Below are 18455 nucleotides of genomic sequence, written 5' to 3'. Positions count from 1 at the left end.
CCTGTGCAGCTTTGAATCCACAGGTGTCTGCCCTCTCTTTGCTGCGCTCCTTCATAGTTGCGAGTTTTGAATCAACAGGCTTCAGCAACTGCACAACTGCAAAATAGTGCAGCGGTAAAGAGGGGAAAGGCAGCAATTGAACCCACATTTGCCACAGCATAGTTTGAAAGCAGCAGGGCTGGCTCCCCATCCCACTCCTGTATTCAGCAAAGTGCAATGGAAGGCAATGAGTTACTTCTGGGTAGCCAAGTTTAGTCCTCTGCTCTCAACACGCCCACGCCTCACACAACTTTCCCTTCGGCCAATCAGTGCTGCTTCTACCAGCCCACAGCAAAACCAGCTGAGGTCACACGGACTTCCATACTGCACTGAATTCACCGTGATGGGCAAATCTGTCCCAAGATGAGTTTGTGCAGGGTGGGGAGAAAGGATTTGGGAAAAGAAACACCGTACTAGCTATGGAGAGGGGTGTGCATCACCTGACAGGATTGACTTGGGGGTGAAGTAGAACTGGAGTAAAAGCTCAGTGTAGATACCCCTCTAGAAGTGACCAAAGAGTTTCAACAGGGATGACACGGAGTGCATTGTTGTTGATGATGTCTGAGGCTGCTCATAGTAGCACATTGTGTGGTTTGTGTCAAAGGGCTCAACTTCCATTCCCAGTATCTCTGGGTCGAAGCAATTTACAGAGCAGAGTTGGGAAAGACCTTAATCTGAGCTCTACAAGGGCCTCGGCCAGTGGTGGCCATGTGTTCAACTTTACAGAGGACAGTCCTCTATTAGAAAGACTGTCAGAGCAGATGAATAGCTTTTATCCTAGATGAAGTTTGACCCTTTCCCTTTGTACGGAAATCCGAAATTGTTCCTGAAGGCATCCAACTGACAATGTCAAGTTGTTTTGTGCTGTTTGAGTATGTTGCATTTATGAGAGCCAGTGTGGTGTAGTGGCTAGAGTGTTGGACTGGAAGTTGGGAGATCCAAGTTCTAGGATTGGCCCCGGGACCGCGTGTAAAACTGGTATAACAGCGGTCCCAGAAATCCCAGGAAAATGGAGGGATCATCCCTCCCTGCTCCTGGGATCCCTTGTGCGTCATTTGGGCGCACAGGGATGATCCTGGGGGAAAAGGCAGGTGTAGAAAGGGCCTGGGGGACTTTGGGCCAGGCATAGACTTCCAGTTCAACCTAACTCACAGGATCGTTATTGTGAGAATAAAATGAAGAGGTGGAGGACTATTTAAGCTGTCTAGAATTCTTTGCAAGAGGAAAATAAATGGGATATAAATGTTGTTGTTGTTGTTGTAGTAGTAGTAGTAGTAGTAGTAGTAATAATAATAATAATAATAATAATAATAATAATAATACAACCTTAGAACTATTTATCTTCCATGTGGAATCTGTATATAAGCAATGGTTGAAAACCAAAAAGAAATATATAGGTTACCCCAAAACTTGACTTTGGAAGGTGTTTTTTTTTGTCTCCTTGTAGAGGATGATGATATACTCTGTCTTTGGTACCTTGGAGGAAATAAGGCGGGATATAAATGTAATAAATAAATAAATATAAATTCTGTCAAGTTAAAATGAAACAATAATAACTGAAAGAAAAATCTGTTTGAAGGCATCCTCTCTTTGAAGGATAGTCCAGTCCAAGTCAGGTTTATAGACCAAGAACTCCTGCTATAAAATCTTTAAAGAATGGGGGCCTTGAAGCTGCCCAACCACAGTTAGCACCTGGACAGCAGGCCAACCAAACAGGTAACCGGGTAGGTCACCTGGTCACAGACTTCCCCACAATGGTGTGAGGTATAATCTTCCTATTGTAATTATTCTTAAATTTGCATCTATACCTATCAGTTAGCATATGCCTTTTTAATGCAAATCTAATTTGTGTCCTCTTTTGGGGTGATGCGTTTCCTCTTCTCTGGTGATTCGTAAGTGACCAAGCAGAGTTTTTTGGGTAGAAAGGAGGGGTACAAATAAAATAAAATAAAATAAATAAATAAATGGAAAGGGGGATGGCTGCTTCATGATAGAAAATGGAGACGTGGTTCCTGCAACAAAATGTCACAGTGTGGAACAGTTCTGTTCTGCATTCTAGCCAGTCAGCCAGCCATGCCCTCTTTCAGGGTACTCCATTCCATAGCCCTCCCCCCTGAATTTCCATCCTGATGCCCAGCAGTCAGCCAGCCTTCTCTGGCCACTGAGCATGCTCAGTCCCCATTGGGGCTGGTTTGTGATCCCTCCATGAGAGTTTGGTTTCTTTTCTTTCGTACTATGGCAAATCTTGGGTTTCCCCCCACGCTTACCAATACCTTCCTGTTGTTCATTGATGGTGCCATTTTGGCTCCCACATTGTAGGCACTAGGCTTATAACTCACAAGAGGGTTGGTTTTTGGTGGGGAGAGTGTCTGTTATTGAGTTTACAAGTCTGTGCTACATGGCTCTGAACCAAGCAGACAAGCCAAGAGTCCTGCAAATCAATTTCCGGAGTGTTAGTATTGCATTCCCGCCGTTGAAAAAGAATGTACCCTGACTTGCTAGGACCAAAGTGAACAGAAGGAACTGTAAGCAAGAAAGGATACCTCCGAAAGAAATAACGGAGAGGGATCAAACTAATCACACCCTTGCATAGCCCAGATCCCAGGACATGGTCTGGAGCTACACGATGCAGCCACCTTGCTTGAAGCTAAAGTAAGAACATTAGAAGTGCCCAACTGGATCAGATCAAAGGCCTATCTAGTCCAGCATCCTGTTCAGTGGCCAATTAGATGCCTCTGGGAAGTCCGTAAGCAAGACATGAGTGCTAGAGCTTCCTCCCAATCGTGAGACTGATTTTGGGGTTTTTGATCTGGGCACTCCACTATACAGTATCTCCTTGTAGGAATCTATGAATGCAAAATAATAATAACAACGGCAGCAGCAACAACAAATTCCTCCTCCTCATTTTCCTTACTCTGTTAAACACTAGATTTGAAAGGGAACACCCTACTCCACCAGAAAATGCACCAATTCAATAAACACAAGCTGGGAACAGTGGATAACTAAATAGCACTCGCTTTTCCGATGCTCTCTGCCTCCAATAATACCATATGGGTGGAGAATGTCTCAGGCTTTCGATTTTAACAAAATAACTTTAAAAGTAAATAAACCTCACTCGAATTTATAATCCATTTCATGCTTCCGATCTCGGAAGGTATGAAATGTCGCATTCCCCTAGTTTCCTGTTTTCAACCCAAAGTGAAAACTCTGAAATGCTCCAAGCGAAGTTGTTTCTCACAGAACATCCAGCTGTGGCCAGATGAGGCACGGAGTGCCAGGAACTCGCATGAGAAAGGAAGGCAAGTCCCAGGGAATTTTCAGCCTACTTCTGCCAACTCAGGGAGATTCGAAGGAGAATCAGAGCTTCTCTCACGTTGTACAAACAGAATCCAAGCTCCAGGTCCTCCTCCTCCTCCAATTCCTTGTCCAGATAACACACACTTGCATTTTCAACAAGACCATGAATAAACAACCACTCATGGAAGATGACCCTGGTTTAATAATAGGCACATGTGGCTAGTAACAGTAATAGTTCTCAAGAGGTTTCAGCCTTATAGAGGTTGGATTCAGGCCCTGCTCAGACAACCATCTGGGCGTGTGGTGGTCGTGGAAAAAGTGCTCAGGTCCAGAGGTGAAGTTTGGGGGTGGGGGCAGGTGCCGCTCCGTCAAGCAGCTCCTCTCCCTTTTGGTTATTTGAAGGAAAGACACTTTGGAGATTCAAAGAATAATTTAATCCTAATACCTTGAAAATGAAAAAGAGGCTGAAATCCAACGTATGCTGACTTGATTGTTAACCCTATGCAAATCAAGGGGACTTATTTCAGGGGAAATAGAGTTAGGAACCTTTCCAAAGCTGCTTCCTGCTACAGTGGCCAGGTGCACTACTTTACAGAGGACACTCCTGTATTTAAAGGACTGTCAGAGGACAGCCTTCTATTTAAAGGAGTCCTCTATTTGAAGGGCTGTTCAATCCAAGTCAAGTTTAAAGATAAAGAACCGTTGGAAGGGAGAGCGGGGGCCTTAAGTTGTCTGTTAACACTTTGCTCAGCAGACTGAGCAGTCATACAGGTGACCACCTGGTGATAGTCTTTCCCACCAGGGTGAGATGCATTGTTTTTCTATATAAATTATAGTAATGATTTCAGAATTGCATCTATTCATATAAATTAAAATATGCAATCTTTTATGTAACCCTGTGTCCTCTTTTTTTTTTTTAGCAATTCATGTCCTCTTTTTGGGGGCAATGTGTAACTGGCCACCCTATCTCTCTTTCCTCTAGCATTTAAGCCAGATAAAACAAGATATTTGTAATTGGTCTTCATTTCTGTAGACTTCTGGAGACCTCAAAACAATGAACCTTTGGGGTGGAGGAAATCTTTTCTTCCCCCACTCTCCCTTTCTCCTGTCCATTAATAAATATAACCACCTCTGATGACTTAATCTCCCCGATGAAAAAAACCACCAACCCCCCCCCCCAAATCCTGAGAGTGCTTTTCTCGTTGTTGTCTAGTAGTGACTCTGACCTTCCATGGCCTTAAAGGAAACGGGTGATGAACTGTACAGTGTGGACTTTTCAAATTGCTAGATTGCATTTGGCTGAAGTGATTCTTATCTGCCAAGGTTACATTTGGCTCAGGGGAAAGTTTCCTTGCGTCTGAGCTTCACAATCCTTAAATGCCTACAGTTGCTGGGTTGAAGCAGAACTTTTCTCCGGCTGGATTTTAAAAACAGGCTGAACTGAGATTTTAAGAGGTCCTTATGCCTCCTCCTCCTCCTCCTCCTCCTCCTCCTCCTCCTTCTTCTTCTTCATCATCATCATCATCATCATCATCATCACAGTGCCTCTGAAATGATCTTTATTGTGATTGTCCTCATGACAACAAGGTGAGATGGGTCAGAAGAACACTTGCTGAAATGAATAGAGAGTTTGCAAGTTCTTTGCATTGTACCCTTTATACTTCTACATAAGAACATAAGAAAAGCCATGTTGGATCAAACCATGGCTTCAAAGAACCCTGGGAATTGTAGTCTTACAGGCATGGGTGGGCACCTGCTGAGGGCCCACACCTCCAGGAGGGGCCCACTGCCAAGAGTCCCCTGTACTTACTCCTCCTCTTCCCCATTGCAGCCTGCTTGTTCACTTGCCTCTCGCTCTGGTCCAGACAATGTGGTGGTGGTGGTGAGACGGAGGAGCAGGAGATGCCATTGCTAGCTTCATCACCGGCTTTCTGTCTGTCAAGCAAGCAGGTGGTAGTAATGATGAGAAAGAGGAGGAGGAGGAGCAAATGGTGGTGAGAAGGTAGACTCACTGATGGGGGAGGGCATGGAGAGTGTCTTGCCTCTCCAAAACCTGGTGCCAGCCCTGCGTAGATAAGAAATATTATTAAGCGCCCTTTTGTACCCAATTACAAGAGCAGCCTACTATTGTAGTCCATTGTAGTCCTGAGAAAATGTATTGTAGTCATGAGAAATAGCATGTGAGCAAAGTCCACTTGCTTAGCTCCGTAGAATAGAGGATAGTACTTCGAATGGCTGTAGTAGCACACGTTTCCCCCTGGTTTAGACTAAACAGTGTCTTAATAGTAAAAGACAGGATATGAATAATAATAATAATAATAATAATAATAATAATAATAATAAGTAGTAGTCCTGGTTTGTGTGTGTGTATATATATATATATGTCTGTGCCAGTCAGTATTTAACTTCCTATTTTGTCCCTGCCTTCTTATCTCTCTCCTCAGAGGAAAGACTTAATGCGGTGCACTGAGATTCTCAAGGTACATTCGTCATGTTTTACTACTCAAGAAAATGTTAGCGAGGCCTTGAGGGTGGCATGGACTTTCGGAAAGAGGTAGATTTTTTTGTGTCCAGATTTCCAGTTTAAAAACAACAACACCTTTTTTAATGGCTGGGGTTTTTTTGGTTGCTGTCTCACTGTTAAAAAGAAATAGGCCTAAACCCTGGGGTGGAGAAGGCCTGACAACATAACAAGTTGAGAAGTGAATTATTTTTATATGGAGAACAGTGGGCGAGGGGGGCGGGCGGAGGGCCTGGAATAAGATTGGGTATCAAATAACGTTAAATCATCTCCTGATGGTGGACAGTGTCTCAAAGAACAGCAGCCCACTTTAGTCTTAAGCGGCCGTTGCTTTGACATAAAGGCAGAGGGGGGTGGGGGTGAGCCGGAAGATTCTCTCATGAATTTCCCAAACTCAGCCCCTCCCGTGGTTTATAGGCATCGTGCGCAAAATTGTTATCAAGCACAAAATCATGCTCCGAGCTCTGGCTTCGTCTTTCCTGACCTGATGGCCGGACAAGAACTGGCAGTGAACACAGACTGTGGATAGCTGCTGTCACAGCAAAATTAAGAACGCCTTAGGATGAAACCGATCTTGCCATACATGGTTGCACGAAAAGGGATCTGGTACTCACCACTGATATTTTGGAAGTAGGTTGCCTGGAAGGGGATCTCAGTGCAAACATGTCAGAACACACATACAAACACGCGTGCACACACTAGTGAAGAGCGAGGAGGGAGAAAGAGACTGCCGTTTTTGGCATGCATTTCACAGGGATTGAAATTATGCACCACACACCAGATGTTGCTTAACGTCAGAATTTCCTATGTTTCTGTAGGTGTGCTCTTGAACATTTTGTCATTGGTTTCTCCACGATGTTCCCTGCCCTTCCTGATTTTTATCTTCCTCCAACATCATCTATATTCCATTCAAAAGAACAATTTTCTGTTTTGGAGCTTAGCCCCCACCTCTGCTCATCCCCAGCCTCATGCACTTGGGCAGTTTAATTTACTTTTAGTCTCACCGGTTTGTCTTTTGGGAAATTTCAGCAGGTGTCATTTGTATGCTTGCAGCACCGGGTGAAATTCCCTCTTCATCACAACAGGTAAAGCTGAAGGAGTCATACTAGAATGGCCAGATACAAAAGAGGGCAGGGTCCTGCAGCTTTAACTGTTGATGACCAGATACAAAAGAGGGCAGGGCTCCTGCAGGTTTAACTGTTGTGATAATGAGGGAATTTCACCAGGTGCTGCATGCATACAAATAACACCTGCTGAAATCCCCCTTTCTATACATCTGTTAAAGATACAGGAGCCCTGTCCTCCTTTTCATATGGTCACCCTAGGCAAGGATCGGCGTAAAAGATGGACATGGTCAGGCAACTGTCAAGGGCCCAACCCCCAGCAGGGGCCCACTGATAAGAGCACCCTGGCATGGCTCCTCTTCTCTCCCATTGCAACCTGCTTGTTCACCTGCCTCTTGCTCTATCCCAGATAATGATGGTGATGAAAGGCAGCAGTAGATGCTATGGCAATCACTATCATGCATGCAAGTGGAAGAGGAAGAGAAGGAACAAAGGCAGCTGGTGTCAATGGCGGTGAGAAGGTAGACTCACTGAAGGAAGGCACCCATTGGGGGTGTCTTGCCAGAGGGCCCTCCAAAATCTAGAGCTGGTACTGTTGGGAGCCTTAAACATGTCTTAATATCCTGTCCCCACCACTCAACTGGCACTAGCATTTGTGATTTCTTGGCTTCAACATGCCATATCTCCTCCTCCCACATGCACACAATAAATATCGTCCGGATAGTTAACCTTTGCAAAGTTTTAAGCATCGCCTCCTTCAAGGCCTTAGTGGCACACACACCAGAGCTGTATTTCAATGTCAAACCTTACATTCCACCATTATTTTATCGCTCACCGATAACCTTGAGAGTCGCTGTTTATGATGTCTCAACTAAGGCTTGTGTTTGCGTGCGCAGGAGTATCTGTCTGTCTGTCTCTTTCTTACTGGCTCTGCCCTGTCAGGTCATTGCTCCCCACCGCCCCCGTGTTCTATATTTTATGTTCTCTGATTCTTCCAGATTACTGTGTCATAGAGAATTTCAGTAGCCTGTCAAGGTTTCATTTCTCTCGGTTATGGGCCAAACCAAAAGTATCAAAAATTGAGACAAAGATAAAATAAAAACCCTAACCTTTACAAAAGCGATCTCCTTATGCCAGAGCACCAGAAACATAAAAGAGGATTAAATAGGATATATAGGGCAAAAGTCCTGCTTATAATCAACCACATTGGCATCAAAATAATTTTGATGCCATCTTGCTGCTGCTATAGTAAACGAGAGCACTTCTCCTGATATACCCTTCCATGGTTTGCAGGAAGATTTTTGGCTTTCTGTCAGCTGGACTAGTGTTTGCAGAATGTAACCATCGGAGACCAAAATTTACACCATATATCCTTGAAATGAAGTATTGGAACGTACGGTGCAGAACATCTCTCTTCCCAGGTACAGTGTTGTTGATTGACAGGAATGTTAAAGGTAATAAGAGAAATGTAGTGTAGTGGTTGGAGTGTTGGAAGGGGACTGGGGAAACCTGAGTTCTATTTCCGACTCTGCCGTGAAAATAATTGGATGACTTTGAGCCTCAGCCTAGCCTACCTTGCAGGGTTGTTGTGAGAATAAAATGGAGAGGAGGATCATGTACCCCACACCCTGGGTTCCTTGGAGGAAAGGTGGGATACAAATGTAACAAAATGAATAAATAAGTAGTGTTCATCCAGACAGAACATAGAAGGTTGGTTCCAGACTTGTAATACTGTAATACTTACAGTAGACCTGAATTAAAATAAATGAAACTTAACTCAAGTTAATCATGACTTGATTTCAGTGGGTCTACTCAAGGTATGACTATGTCTAGATCCATGACTAAGTCTGATTTGTTTTTGTTTTTTGAGGGTTCTACTGTTAAAGTTGGCCTAAAATATTTTTAAAAAGAAATATGTAAATTTGGAAGAGCTCAAAAGTCAGTAATGGATCAGGTTGAAATAACACTTTTCTCATTTGGTATATGCAAATACCAAATTATGTACTATTGACAAATGGAAGCTATGAAGAAAGGCATGGACAGGCAGGGGAACCTATAAGATAAGGAAGCTGGAGACCCAGAACCACGTGCACCATTCTCTAGTTCTCCTTCCCTGAGGCTATGGTACATTTGTGGCATATAAGAGCTCCATCAGACGAGTGTTTTATTGCACACTCACTACTGGGCTCTCACGGATTTTTGCAGGTCCCTCTCATGATGTTGCCTGCCTCCCGCGTGCCTCCTGCCCCTTCTAGCCTTCTTCATGCCACAACCCACCCACCCCCAGTAAGTCCAACTTATTATTAAAGTCAGGAGTTGCCGCTATTTCCTGCTGTGTGCAGGAGAAGCAGTGCGATCAAAATGGCCCACTGAATGGGCCACATGCAGGTTGTTTACTTCCTCTTTCAAAAGAGGAAGTAATGAGGGACAAACGTGTGGGCGGAGAAGTGAAGGTAAGTAAACACGATTTTCCCCTGTGTGATATAATCCCAACAATATACCTATTGTCTCACATTGACTATCTTGAATGATAGATACCACACTGAGCTGATGAACATAATAAATGATTGTTTATTAATAACATTTTAAAACAGTAGATGAGATTATTTGGGTGTGTTCAATAAAGCACTGAAGGTATTGTTTCCTTTTTATAATACATATCCTATTCTTAACTCCTCCCTCAACTTCCCAAATAATAAACGACTCATCCCTGCACTCTCTAACATTGACTCTCTCACTAACTAACTGCCCACAGACACTCCTATTTAAAACATGGTTACCTCATACTCTCCACCAATCAGGCACCAGCACACCAGCATTCCATTCCCTCCCTTCCCCTCCCCCTTAACTCACTTACCATATTTACTCCATACAATTGACATTGACAACGTTACCATATAGCTTTGGCTATTGGGCGGTATAAAAATGTAATAAATAAATAAATAAATAAATTAAAGACCAACCTGAAAAATACATTATATCACCTAACCAACCATCACACCCACAGCATGGTCTCAAAATTTTGAAATGTGGCCATGGGTCCAAAAAGGTTGGGGAATCCCACCTTGGATTAGATTGAAGTAGATCTAGTCCAGTATCCTCTATTGGACTAGATCAACCTTAATGTGATCCAGAAAGGCAATTCTACAAGAAGGGTGCATTAAGAGATAAAAAAGGGGGGTTAAATTGGCTACTTCATTTGATTTCCCCATGGGTCCTTTGTGTGGGTGTGTGGGGAGCCATACTATACTAATATTGCTAATTTATTTAAATGGAAAGCATGCAGTTAAAGAAGTGGGCAAAATGAAAATCAGCTGTTGAGATTTTCAGGTCAAATTCCAAATACATGTTTGAGTTGTTGTTTAATTTTTGCCTGTGCTCAAGTTCCATTTCAGCTCCAGTAGAAATGCTTAAACTATTTACATCCATGTCGTTTTATTAAGATCCTGTTGAAGTGAATGTGGTTACTGAGGGCAAATGGAACACCATCTTAATCCTCTTCTCCCTCCATCTGTGCACATGTGTTCAGCTGGTATTTGGAGCATTAGTAGTTTGAGAATGTATACACACAGAAAAGCTCCCACAGAAACTGCTTTTTAAAAAATTGAAACCAGCTGAACAAATCTGTAGGAAGTTGTAACGGGACGAGTGAAATGTAAACCCTCGTTCCTAAGGAAACACAAATATATTGGAAGAACGCTGTTTCGCATGAAAAACGGTTTAAGAAGTGCACTGCTAGGTCCTCACATTTTTATCGTCGAGTTTTCAAACACATCCTTTCAAATGAAGGAACAAAGCAACAGAAATGTTCTATATCCTCCGGCTTGGAACAGATGATTATTAATTTCTCACCAATCCATTTCACTTATCATGTTCAATACTAATTGCGAAAATGGCTTTTAGAGGGAGTGCCATTAAATTACTGGAAACTCAAAAAAAGGTTGTTTGTCTTGAAACAACATCATATTGAAGTCATGCAATGCTTTCAAGTCAGGGCTGGCCCTATCATTAAGCAAAGTGAGGCAGCCACCTCAGGTGACAGATGTTGGGGGACGCGGGGAAGTAACCATGTAGCAGAGCTCCACTCCCCTCTCTTGTATTCATTCAATGAGGGAGGGAGTTTGCGCAGACCCCACTGATGTACCAGTTCTTTGGTTGTGGGAGTGGGGGGGCATATCTTTGTACCTATGGAAAAAGGAGGTAGATGAGAGGGTGGATTATGTTTCCACTATATACTGATCTAAATAAAATGTTCCTTTAAAGCCAATTCTGGGCATGCTCAGCAGTACTATGCACTTTGACATGGGGGCACATAGTATCCCCGGGGGAGTGCCATTTCCTACTCCATCTGAGGCAGCAAAATATCCCTGCCATTGGTTATTTTCTATTTAGCTTCAACTCCTTGTAGCCAAGTTCAATGAAGTTAAAAACTGAGATTAAGCCCTCTTTTGGGGTTTACATAGTTTACATAGTTGAGGTACTATTAAATAAGTGCACAGGGTGTGCTCCGGGATCCTGTGATGTCCCTCAAATCCAGGTGGTAGCTGTGGCCAAGAATAGGGATTTACCTGTTTAGATTATATCCTTTCCCAGAAAAAAGTAACTCACCCTTGAACTAAGCAGCAAGATCAATGCTTAAGCCTCATTTATCTCTGCCTATTGTGTTATAAGTTAAAGCAATGCATTTATCCATCTTATTTATTTATTTATTTATTTATTTATTTATTTATTTATTTATTGCATTTATATCCCGCCTTTTTTCCTTCAAGGAACCCAAGGCGGCGTACATAATCCTCCTCCTCTCCATTTTATCCTCACAACAACAACCCTACGAGGTGGGTTGGGCTGAGAGTCTGTGACTGGCCCAAAGTCACCCAGTGGGTTTCCATGGCCGAGTGGGGACTAGAACCCAGATCTCCTGACTCTCAGTCAAACACTTTAGCCATTACACCACACTGGCTCATGAATCTGCCATCTTGAGACAGATTCATGGTGCTTTCCCAAATGATCATTTCAAGGGGGAGGTATGGGCAGCCTACATTTGCATAATATTCCATGATGCAGCAGGGATTGGTGTGTCATGTGAATCTGGTGCTGGGCTCAGTGGCGGTTGCTTTGTACACACCCTGCAAACTCTACTGCATGTCATGAGTTTCAGGGTGGGTACAAAGTGATCGTGGCTGCGCCTTGCGCTGGGTTTGCTCCCCTACAGCATTGTGGGAGATGCAAATGGCAGCACCTACGTGACACACATGGGAATGAGGGCAGAATTACGATGGTTCCTTCCAATGCTGCGGTCGTCCAAACCTGGCATTTGTCTCTAAAGCTTGGAAGTGCTTTATGTTAATCAAACAACCATGGCTACACGTGCTGTGATAACATCACTGGATAAATTAGGGTGGACATGCATAATCTTTTACAGAGGACAGTTTAAGGGGTTTGAGGGCTGCCAGAGAACAGTCCTCTATTTGAAGGGCTGTCCAGTCCAACTCTAGAGTAAAGATATAGAACCCTAAGAACAGAGAACAGCTGGGGCCTTGAAGTGGACCATCCACAGTTAGCACCTGGACAGCCAACTGAGCTGCTGACACATGGGTCACCTGGACTTTTAAGATCAGAAAGAGAGGCCCTTTTCATTTGCCCACCTATGAGAGCAGTTGGGAGGTTGACCACACAGGAGACGGCCTTCTCTGCAGTGCCCCCACACCTTTCGAACAAGCTGCCATCGGAGGTCCACCATGCTCCAGCAGAAGGCCATGAAAACTTATTAATTTACCGTGGTCTTCTGATATTTGTCAGACCACATTTGTCGCTGTTGGCTTTATTGTTGGTTTTTTATTGCTGTTTTTATGCTGTTCTTACCATTTTATTGTGCTTTTATTGCTCTTAATATTGTATCAGTTTTATGTGTTTTATTGTTGTACGTCGCCTCGGGAGGGCTTCTGGTCTGAAAGGCGGCCAAGAAATATTTTTGATAGATAGATAGATAGATAGATAATACTGGGCATCACTCAAACACCCTCACATATTGAATGAATGCATGAGCAGGTTGTGGAGCTCACCACATGACCCCTGCCACTGGTGGCCTGTGCGGAGGAGCCATCTGTGGATTCATTGGTATGAAAATAACGAGTATAATTTAGTGTGGGAGTGAAATGAGGGAAGATGCATTTAAGGCTGTTTCTACACCTGCCTTTTTTCCAGGGATCATCCTGGGATCATCCCTGTGCATGCAAATGACACAGAGAGGATCCCAGGAACAGGCAGTGACGATCCCTCCATTTTCCTCGGATAATCCTTAGGTGTGGAAAGGGCCTAAGATTCAGAGGTCTTATTCAGTCATTCTGAAAAGCAAGATTCTCAGCTATGTAATTATTAACCTGCCCATGCAACTTGTGTTTTGTTTGGGAGTTTCTGGAATGGAGGCAGGGTGTTGCCAGAAAAACAATATGCTCTGTGTCAATTTAAAGACGGAGATTTCTCAGGGAGTATCTTCACTATGGCTTTCTCCAAAGAATTCTGGGAATTGTCTTGTTAGTGAGATGCTGAGAATTTTCAACTGAGGATCTCTAGATCCCATTTCAGGTCGACAGTTCTTAGGGTTCCCTGAGGAGACTGGCCATTTCCTTCCCTCCAGGGGCCCTGACAATAGTCGTTTTTAAATGGGATCTCGGGATCCTGAACAGAAAACTCTCGATGTCTCACCAAACTACAGTGCCCAATTCCTTGGAGGAAGGTTAGGATACAGCCATTATAGGCCTGTAGGGTAAGCATGCCTTCTATTTAAGGCACAGCAATATATAACAATTTATTTCTCTTCTGTTGTGAAAGATCCTGAAACGTTGGCTGTTCTTTTGCGGACGGAATATTATCAGCTTTTCTGAGCAAGGTTTTGCACCAGGAAAATCCAATATTTTCCCCAGGTGGCACATTCATTGCTGCTGCGCTTGCTTTGTGGAATCCGGCTGTGTAGTGCGAGTGTCACAGACACCTGCTAGATGTTTTTGTGATATAATTAGCGACACTTAATACAGCTCTCCCCCCTTACATGCCAACACCATTGTGTAGACCTTTGAATTGTGTCTTTCACCTTTTCTATTATCATTTCTTTGGAGCTTTGAGCTTCCCTGTTGGACAAGGGTTCCTGTAGAGTGCCTCCTTTTCCTAAAATGGACAAATGGCAAGTAAGGGACAGCAATGTCCCTTCTAGGGCCCCCATTGGGATGGCATCTTTTTTTGTGTTAGCTAACATGAGTTTTTTTGATTGAAAATGCGCAACAGAAGCCACGGAAAGCATTGGCTCTAATGTGCGTTCCCCAGCAAATGGTATTTAGACGTGGCCATTTATGCATCTCCAAAAAAGAGGACCAAAGAGGGTTCCAATTTGCATAATATTTGCATATTCTTAAATCTCTAGAAGAAAATGTAGAAATAGTAACTCCAATTTCAACAGAAATACAACAGTGGGGAAGTAGACTGACCAGGTGGCCTGTGTGCATGTGCTCAGCCTGTTGTCTAGGTGTTAACTGTGGATTATCAACTTCAGGGGCCCTGCTTGCCTTTCCTGCGGTTGTTTAATCTTATGCCAGATTCGAAATGGGCAGAGGATGCCTTCAAATCGAGGACTGTCCTCTGATAGGCCTTTGAATCGAGGACCGCCCTCTATGAAGTAGGACACCTGTCCATCCTGATACTGCCTCTGGAGGTAAAATGTAGCCATCCAAACTAGCCATCCTTTTGATCACTTTATCCGCCATCAAGCAGTTACACTTCATAAACAGGCACACACACACACACACCTTATTTCATGTCACTACACTGAAACAAACTAGTTCAAGAACCTCCGTCAACCAGGAGTAAAATTCACCTTGGTGTTCGTCTGGCGGTTGGTTCAGCCCAAGACATTTTGTTGGCTGAGGTGGAGCAGCCCACTCACCCAAATCAAGTTGCATATTACCCAAAGTCAGCCATGTTAATTTGGCACATCAGGCAGAAAACCCCACAAACACCTCTCCCCATCCCTGGAAACAGGGCCAGCCCTACCATTAGTTAGAGTGAGGCAGTCGCTTCGGGAAGCAGATGCTGGAAAGGGCAGGAGTGAGCTGTTGGAGGAGGGAGCCCTGAGGCACATGGCCTGCCCTGGCCCCCCTAAGATAGCCTGCTGCCTTCGTGTGTGGTGGAGGAGGCTGTCCCATTGTCAGTATCGAATAACATACTGTCCAGTCAGCATTTACACATGGAAGGGAAGAGGGGGGCATTATTATTATTATTTATTTATATAGCGCCATCAATGTACATGGTGCTGTACAGAGTAAAACAATAAAATACCAAAACCCTGCCGTTTCGGCTTACATTCTAATAAAATCATAATAAAACAATAAGAAGGGGAAGAGAATGCACCAAACAGGCACAGGGTAGAGTAAAACTAACAGTATAAAAGTCAGAACAAAATCAAGGTTTAAAAGCTTTAGAAAAAAGAAAAGTTTTTAGCTGAGCTTTAAAAGCTGCGATTGAACTTGTAGTTCTCAAATGTTCTGGAAGAGCGTTCCAGGTGTAAGGGGCAGCGGAAGAGAATGGACGAAGCCGAGCAAGGGAAGTAGAGACCCTTGGGCAGGTGAGAAACATGGCATCAGAGGAGCGAAGAGCACGAGCGGGGCAATAGTGTGAGATGAGAGAGGAGAGATAGGAAGGAGCTAGACAGTGAAAAGCTTTGTAGGTTAACAGGAGAAGTTTATATTGGATTCTGAGGTGAATTGGAAGCCAATGAAGAGATTTCAGAAGTGGAGTAACATGGGCATTTTGTCCTTTGCCTCAGGCAGAAAAATGTCTTGGGCCAGCCCTGCCTGGAATTAAAAATACAACAACAACAACAACAACAACAACAACAACAACAACATTATACTTTGCTGCCCTTTCATGACACCCATCTGCTGACTTCAGGCAGCTGCCTCACTTTGCCTAGTGGTAGGGCCAGCCCGATCTGGTGGCCCTACAGATAACGTCCCTGACCACCCAGGCAGCCTTCTCCGTTTTGATATTGCTGATGCTGCCGACACTGCCAGTTACCTCAGAGCTCTTGCGTTTGGTTTTTCTTTTTTCTTTTTCTTTCTTCAAACGGAAGAAAGAGAAGAGAGCTTAAAAGCCCCTTTGCCTGCTGTTTCCTCCTTGGATGTGGAGAGAGGGGAAGTTGTTTTCCTGTTTTCCTCACAACAGCAGTTTGGACAGGGTTTTTAGAAAGTTTCACAGCTCTTTGCCCTCCTCCACATGGAAAATATCCCTCCTGAACATCTGGCTCCTTTTTATAGTCGTGATAAAATAGATGTATTTTCTACAGACCGCAGGAATTACTACTTGCTGGGTGAATGAGCTACTCTGGTTTTTACAAGTTGAAAAAAGGGGAGAAATGTCCAGCGAGATCAAGGCGTTCATATCCTGCTGTCATAGCTGTGTCAAAAATATAAAAAAAGGTTGTTTGCCTCCCAAAGACAATGATAGGCATTACGTCTGCTATTGTTATATAATACTGTACAACCACCACTTTTAAGCATCATGTAATATCCTGACATATTAAAATAACATTTACGTTGTGTGTCCCCCATCCCCCCCGCTTTTTCTTCTTCTTTTTGGGTGGCATAATTCGGCATGTTTTCAAGATGGTTCATGAACAAGCCAGATATCGACTTCCTTGGTGCTTCATAAACCAGGATGTTAAAACTCTGCTTGGCGTCAAGCGGTACTACTGGCAGCCATAAGCGATGCGTCCTTAAGAAAACAGTGTGTGCCTGTGGAAATGCACCAGTGTGGCCCATTGACTCCCAGCAAGAGCCGGTAACTCACTGGAACTCCAGTACAGTGGCCACCTGGCCTGTTTTACAGAAGACAGTCCCAACCCAATTCTGGTTTAAAGGTAAACAACCATAAGCACTGTTGCCCATCAGGAATTAGAACCTGGACAGCAGAATGAACAGGTAGGCACACAGGTCACATGATCACAGTCTTCCACTCTATGGGGACATGTACTATATTCCTATTTAAATTATAATAATGATTTCTAAGTGTATATATATATATATATATATATATATATATTTATGAATTAGTATATGCAAATTGCACGTGGCTACTAGGAAGAGGGCTGTGGCACCCCGGCTGTGGAATGAGCTCCCTAGAGAGGTCTGCCTGACAACTATGTTGTACTCCAGGTGAAGACCTTTTCATTTCCCCAGTATTTTAGCCTTTTACCATCCTTGTCTGCTGCTTTAAACCTGTGTTTTAAATCTGTATTTTAAATCTCTGCATTGCTACTCGGTTTTATCCTGGTTGTACTTTTATATTGTGGCTTTAGCTTCCATATTTTGTATTTTACATTGTACCTGATGTTTTTAATTTTTGTGAACCGCCCAGAGAGCTTTGGCTAGTGGGTGGTACAGAAATGAAATGAAAGAATGTAAACCTCTGCTCTTTTTTGTGTGGCTGCATTTCCTCTTCTTTGGCCATTCGTAAGTGACCACCCTAAACTTTGGTCAGATCCAGGAACTACTGATGTGTGTGTGTGTGCTTAAATCGTGTGTGCACACACATGTGCTTGTGTGTGTGTGTGTGTGTGTGTGTGTGTGTGTGTGTGTGTGCAGGTTCAACAGAGCATTCTGAAAACTAGCAGGAATTTTTGCTTTACTCTTCCTTCATTTTATTAGTTAATCTTCTCGGGGAAAGAGCTGATATTCATTTGTCCCTTGAGATAACAGAATTGTCAGGAAGCCAAAAGATACAAAAGAAAAGGTTTAAGATTATCTGCCATTCGTCATCTAATGGAAGTAAATTCGGCAGTTCCCTTTGGACTGTATTAGGTTCTTTTCAGTGTTGATTTTAAATTTAAAAACAACCCACCACCAACAAAGTCCATCCACACCCCCACATTGAATAATCCTTTTCCCTAACATGGTTTTATGTTTACTCTGCAGGGATTAGTAGCTACTATTACGGAGAGTAATAGTTTATACAGCAAGCTAGATTTTTTATCCTAGTTCGTCTCACATGCCGACTGCCATTGTATCTAAACCTTCTCAGCCAAATGGGGAAACCTGCATTACACCAGGTGATGTTGTTTGTTCCTCTAGCCTTGTATTGTCTAGTCTGACAGGCAGGGTCACCGGCTACTTGATCTTTTTTTAACTGGGATTGAACCCTAGACGTTTTTGCATGCCTAGCATGTGCTCTACTACTGAGCGATTGTAGAAGCAGTGCAGTTTTCAGCAGTACCTTTGAATTGCACGTGATGCCATGTTTCACCCTGGGATTATTATTATTTTTTAGCTGGAGATGCTGGGCATTGAATGGGACCTACTTGTAGTGGTGGCTCCCAAGCAGTCAGCAGCCACCCAACCCTGGCTTCCTGCCCTTTCCCAGAGGACCACTCACACTATGTGTGGATCCCTACTCAATGACCCCCTCAATTTGGGTCTTATTGATAGAGACATTAGCCCAGGCACACCCAGCACACCCCTTGAGCACGCTTATGTAGCTTGGAAGGGAGA

The 18455-nt window shown here is 43.6% G+C and overlaps 1 protein-coding gene across 1 annotated transcript in view; it reads right to left on the bottom strand.

Annotated features, from left to right (window-relative positions):
* The window catches only part of MAML2 (mastermind like transcriptional coactivator 2), a 181751-nt gene that overhangs the window by 83720 nt on the left and 79576 nt on the right, over positions 1 to 18455 (bottom strand). The window contains exon 2 of the mRNA XM_063127739.1: positions 3278 to 3361. Coding sequence (XP_062983809.1) covers positions 3278 to 3361 — 84 coding nt within the window. The remainder of the gene's footprint in view (positions 1 to 3277; positions 3362 to 18455) is intronic.

This window comes from Elgaria multicarinata, chromosome 5 (assembly GCF_023053635.1).
Source record: "Elgaria multicarinata webbii isolate HBS135686 ecotype San Diego chromosome 5, rElgMul1.1.pri, whole genome shotgun sequence".
Lineage (NCBI taxonomy): Eukaryota > Metazoa > Chordata > Lepidosauria > Squamata > Anguidae > Elgaria > Elgaria multicarinata.
Note: the sequence above shows the minus strand (reverse complement) of the source record. Positions and strands in the feature narration are given on the sequence as shown.